General features: G+C 32.8%; 1 protein-coding gene across 1 annotated transcript; it reads left to right on the top strand.

Moving 5' to 3' along the window:
• Positions 1-2,894: 2,894 nt before the first annotated feature.
• On the top strand, positions 2,895-5,723 carry LOC108210822 (E3 ubiquitin-protein ligase RMA1H1). Its single transcript, XM_017382241.2, has 2 exons — positions 2,895-3,183; positions 4,762-5,723. Exon 2 carries the CDS (start codon positions 4,792-4,794, stop codon positions 5,569-5,571), a length of 780 nt encoding a protein of 259 aa, XP_017237730.1. The 5' UTR covers positions 2,895-3,183; positions 4,762-4,791; the 3' UTR covers positions 5,572-5,723.
• Positions 5,724-6,000: the final 277 nt, after the last annotated feature.

The raw sequence follows: 6,000 nt of genomic DNA, 5'->3' as shown, positions 1-6,000 counted from the left end.
TAACTTCTTTTAAGTTCAACCAAACATATATAGTATAAATTCAATGGCAAATACCTAATACCAATTTATGCGACAAAATAACAAAAAATTATTATTCCTGATTTAAAGATTTTACTTTGGATTCTGACATTTTATTCTTTTTCAACTTTGGGTATAGTTTTGACATCCGAATAATAAAATTTTATCGTAAACTTCTGCTTAAAATTTGTGGAAATAAAAATGACTAGAAACTGACGTGACGTAACAGAAACTGACAGTGTACAAAGAGCAGTCAAACAAAAATAGTCCTTAACGTGCTTCCCTCAAATGAAAAAAAACGTATTTCAACCGTTCAATATAAATAAATAATTTTTAACGTGTTAAACAAGTTGTGTAATACGGATTTAGGCTTACGCTGACATTTTTAATACACAGATAGCGCACTGATTTTTCCATCCTTTTGTAAACGTAATCTAGAAATATCATATATATTGCTCTCAAAAAAAGAAATATCATATATTAAATATTATACATTCATTTTAGCAATTCAAAAAATGATATACACCGATGTTCATCCACCAGTTATTTATTTTAAAATATAACCAATTATCATACATAATATCATCGGAATACAAAATATCAGCTATTTAACATATTTTATCAATATTTTAAACGAGCGTTTAAATAATATCTTTATAGATGTAATTGGGTGGTTCATCCTTTCGAATTATTGAGATCAACCATTTTTCACTTATCATATATATTATTTTAATTCAATTGGCGAGAATATTTATAAATGACACGATTTTTTTTCTATCTTATCATTTTTTTCTGATTCGATAAAACTCATATGACATTATTTAAAACACGACAAAGATGCAAATAATACTGACATAGAAAATTGGATTTTAACAAAAACACAATGCAAAATTATTGATATAAGTTTAACTCACTTTAAAAGATATTATAAACTTAACAACACGCGTATATAATTATATACTTATATATAATAAAAAAATCTCCATTGCGATTCATCTGCTCCATTCTCTCTCAAAACTCTAATAAGAGTCGACCGCCATTCATAACTATCATCCATCTTTCACCGTCTCCTTTTTCCATCAAAATCACATCCATCCCATTCATCCTCCCATCCCGTTTCCTCCATTATATATCTTTAATTTCTATTATAATAGTTTTTAATAAAACCAAGATCTAAACCTTTTTCGGTGTGATCTTGTTACCGTACCCATCTTTTTGGGTTGTTGATTGTTCCCAACTTTTAGGTGTATATCTTGTTGCGTTTTTGATTCGTTGTCATGTTGCGTGAAAAATGATTTCTATGTTGTATTGGGAGAACTGGGCAACCCGCTTCAAATTTGGAATTGTGGTACTTATCGTGAGAGCTCACCTCGCACAACAAAAGATTGTTCAATATATGGGACATCTGCACCCCCAACCTCAGTTGATGTAACTGATGGATATGAACACTGGTCTATCACTGGTTTTTTATGTGCACAGGTCAATTGTGATTCTACTATATTTTTCAGTGATGTTGGTGTCGACTGGATTGCTCGAGAAACTTTTGTAATCATTTTTATTATCAAGAATATTTATATTCAATCTGTTAAGCAATTTGAAAACAAAGCGGCTATTTGTTTAGCTCGATTTATGTTTCACAATCAGGCTGTAGTTGTCAGTTTGGGGGTTTGTCCCGACTGTGTTCTTATGTTTTATGTTCAATAAAATCTTATTGTTCGCCAACAAAAAATATACTTATATATAATAAGCGCGAGGGAGATAATTTGCTCGCATGGTTCTATGATCCAAAAACTTCTCATCTGTTGGATCGTATATTGAACAAATAAGTACCGTTGGATTAAAACAAAACTAACTTCGGTTCTATAAGGCAACTGATAACTGTTTGCATGTTTACGATTCCTTTTCTGAATCCAAAACAAATTATATCTTTCACGTGTTTATGCTTTTTTTAATGTAAAATAAATATTTCCTACCAGTTTAATTTGTAGAATCATATAAATCGCCCAATTCAACTCAAAATTTTATTGCATGTTTATGATTACTTTTCTTAATTCAAAACAAATTATGTTTATCAATTTTAATCTAGAACCATAATTTAAAAAAATATTTAAACCATATTATAATAATTTTAATATAAAATTCATTTATAAATAAATATAATTTAATAAAAGTTGGCCTCACATATTGAACTCAAAATTTCATTAAAATTTGATGTAAAGAATTTAATACTTTGGCATGATACATACGAGAAAAGGAATGACTTGATTACAATAGTTTCTTTAAAGGCATTAATGGCTGTGATGGTGTATTCACAATAGTTATAACTTACAAACAATCATAATTTCAAATTCTATTTTATTGAAATTTTTTATTTTTTATTTATAAATTAAATTTTTTCGCACAATTTAAAATATATTTAAAAAATTTATAAATAATTAAAAAATTCCCGTGCTTTGCACGGCTATAAGCTAGTATTAACAAAGTTTAGCATGTATATTCGTACCAAATAGATGTTAAACGAAGTTAGAAATAATAAAAAGTATACTCTAATTTTGTGAGTAAAAATCGAAACAATTAAAGAATTGAAGAAAGAAGAGTTTTTGAAAAGAAAATAGAAAACAGGAATATGTGGATAAAGTAGTCCCAAGAACAAGTGACGGGTGGTGTGGCCCCCATCTACTCGAGTAGTGATGGCGCCGAGTAGGACTTCTGGCGTTTATCCGAAAAAACGGTATCATGCTTATCATGATTTTAACAAAATTACAAAATCCAATTTCGCTCCGAAAAATATTAAAAGTAAAATAAAAAAATAAAGATAAAAAATATCAACAGTTGAACAACTACAACATATGTCTCATGTCTGTGTCTATATATCTCTCTCTCCTCTTCACGCAATCTCCATTCACCCGCTTATTCCTGCAACTTTACTCTCTCTCTCTCCCCGTCTCTCTCCCTCTCTCTCTCGCCCATCTCTCTCCCTTCTCCCTCCCCCTCTCTCTACATATACACGCACACTCGTACACATACATACACATCTCTCTTAAAAAAACATCCATTCTCTTCGTTCTTCTTACAAACAGAGGTGTTATTTTGGAGGGCGGCAATTAAAATCGATTGAATCTTCGTATTTTATTTATATCGCGACATTCAACTCTATCAATTCTGGTACGTTATAGCCCTCTTGTGCATTTTCTATTCCATATATCTATATTTTGGTTTTTATTAGTTTTAATTTATCGATTCTTGAGAATTTATCTGTTTGTGAAAATGGGTGTGGAGTTATGTACAAATGAACAATTTGATTTAATTGAATTAGATGATAGTATTTTACTATTTTAGCTTACAATTTGTTCAAGTTGATATATGATGCTAATGCTTTAGTTTGGTATACCTAACATTGATATATGCTTCTCTTTAATTATATTATTTGCTCAAACGCTTTGTTGAATTGAATATATGGATACCCTCTTTCTCTGTTAGTTCACCTGCAGACATGTTGTACAGACTGAGTCTGACCCGCTGATTTCGTACTCAGATTCTAGAAACTTCCGAGAAATCGATACCCTTTTTTACCCTGTCTGTTTGATTGACTATTTTGGCCTTGATGATCGATTACATAAACTTAAATGCTCAGATACCGAAGCTTTTTTGGTGCTTTTGTTTCCATCGGAGCCCTGGTTGGAACTTTTTAAATTAGTGAATTTTTGTAGAAGTCCCTTTAGGAGGTTTTGCACTCAAATTGGCCGGTGAAACTCTGCGGCTATTGAGTTTTGGATTCTTGACTTCTTGTTTGTGAATACATTTTTTTTTATATGCGTTGATGCTAGGCTATCATTATATAATACTCAACTAAGGGGAATTTTTGTAAGATTTTAAGCCCAAAAATGAAGATCTGGGGTGTTCATTAATATCTAATTATCCGCTAAGTGTAAATCCTTAAAGTTTACTATTTAAATGCAGATGACTTTTTTGAGATAATGAAAACTTTAATAATTTTCAGTGTCCTAAGCATTGAGCTATTCTTTTTTATTGGTTGGATTTCCTTTTGTCCCCTCAATGCACAGATCATCTTAATCTGGATTTTTATATCTTAATTTACGTGTATTTTGTTATTAGCTTTTGTTTTTTGCGTTTCACATTGCCTTGTACTTTTCTGTTCCAGGAAGATTTCCCAAAAACAATTCCTTTCTTCTAGTTCTTCTCTTATTTATTCCTCAAAAAGTGAATAAAATATAATTGTTGTTTCTATGCCTGGCTCTGTTATAGCAAGAGGAATAATGTCCACTTATTTATGTTACTACCTGTCTGTAATCCCTGAGCTCAATGATCCAAGAACTGAGTATATTGGTTGATACTTAAATCCCTGAGCTCAATGATCCAAGAACTGAGTATGTTGATTGATACTTCATAGCATTTATGTCAATTTTAGTGATGAGAGAAATTTTTGTTTAGCAAAACCCCGAACTTGTCTGGAAGTGGCCTGTTACATGATATCCCTGTAGTTTCTTTAACTATAATATCTAAAGACAACCTTAACCTAATGGTACAAGCGTATATGTGTTTTGAGACCAGTATATGATCTCTCTTATATAGTAACTTCAATGGTTTTTTTTAGTTAATCATCATTTCTCTGCTTGTAAGTTACTGCCTCCATCTTAGTTTTAGGTGGGGGATACTTTTTATGTTTGGTTTCGTAAGTAGCTGCAGTTAAGAGATCCTAATGTTTTCCATCTAACTTTTCAGGCACTGAAATTAATATAAAATATCTGTGAAATGGTGGATCAAATGGCTACAGAGCAATATTTTCAAGAGGCTTCAAATTTGGGGGACTTCAGTGAGAGTAAAGGAACTTCCCAACAGAAATGTCAATCTGGCTCCAACACGGAGGACAAGGTCGAACAAGGTATAACTGGATCTTTTGACTGCAACATCTGTTTAGATTTTGTGCATGATCCAGTTGTTACCCTTTGTGGCCATCTCTATTGTTGGCCTTGCATCTACAAATGGATTCATTATCAGAGTGTCTCTCCTGAAAATCCCGACTACCAGCCACCACAATGTCCAGTATGCAAGGCGGTCGTGTCAAAGGAAACCTTAGTACCACTATATGGCCGTGGCCTATCTACTAAACCTTCAGAATCTACACCTTCACATCTGGGTTTGGTCATACCACAAAGACCTTCCACTACCAGATGTGGGATCCAGACTCATACACCTACTCCTCATATACGACCACCCCAGCACCTGCATTACCGCCAACATCGACATCATGTACAGCCATATTATTCTTTCCCAGATGGCTACAGCACTACACCGATGCTCAGCTTAAGTAGCACAACTGCAACGAACCCAGTGGTAGGGGTGTTTGGAGAAATGGTTTATGCGAGACTGTTTGGAAACTCAGAAACAACATTATACAACCCAAACTCTTATAATATAATCATCAACAGTAATCCAAGGTTTAGAAGGCATGTGATGGAGGCAGATAAATCGCTAGGCAGACTCTTGTTTTTCCTCTGCTGTTGCATGGTCTTGTGTCTTCTATTGTTCTGATCACTGTTTCTTCTTCACCACTTGTATAATGTAAAAGAAAAAAGAGACATACATTATATATTGGACACTTGTGTAAACATCCGGCATGATTGATGTAATACATGAATATATATATGATGAGTATATATATATTACAGTATCCTTTAGTTGGTTGTTGGTGTTAAGAAGACTAATACGAGTCGTAGCGTTGATGACCTGAGTTGATGTTACGTTTAACATTATAAATGTTCACAAGTCGTTTTAGAAGTGGGCGGTGACGCCGTTTGGTGGATATGAGAATGTGCATCTTGTACGAAACTTCACGTTTACAACTTTAACGCGATTAATTTATTTCCATTAGGGTAGTTGACGTTGTTTGTTGAATTTATTGAATGTATATTGAAACTGGGAAAAAAAATTGAGTCAAGGAGCGACTTGTACAGAGCTGTG

Source organism: Daucus carota, chromosome 3 (assembly GCF_001625215.2).
Source record: "Daucus carota subsp. sativus chromosome 3, DH1 v3.0, whole genome shotgun sequence".
In the NCBI taxonomy this organism is placed as follows: Eukaryota; Viridiplantae; Streptophyta; class Magnoliopsida; order Apiales; family Apiaceae; genus Daucus; species Daucus carota.
The sequence above is the reverse complement of the archived record's forward strand: the minus strand, read 5'-3'. Positions and strand labels throughout refer to the sequence as shown.

Coding starts and splice junctions, on each gene's coding strand:
- LOC108210822 (XM_017382241.2), top strand. CDS start 4,792: ATGGTGGATCAAATGGCTACAGAGCAATATTTTCAAGAGGCTTCAAAT.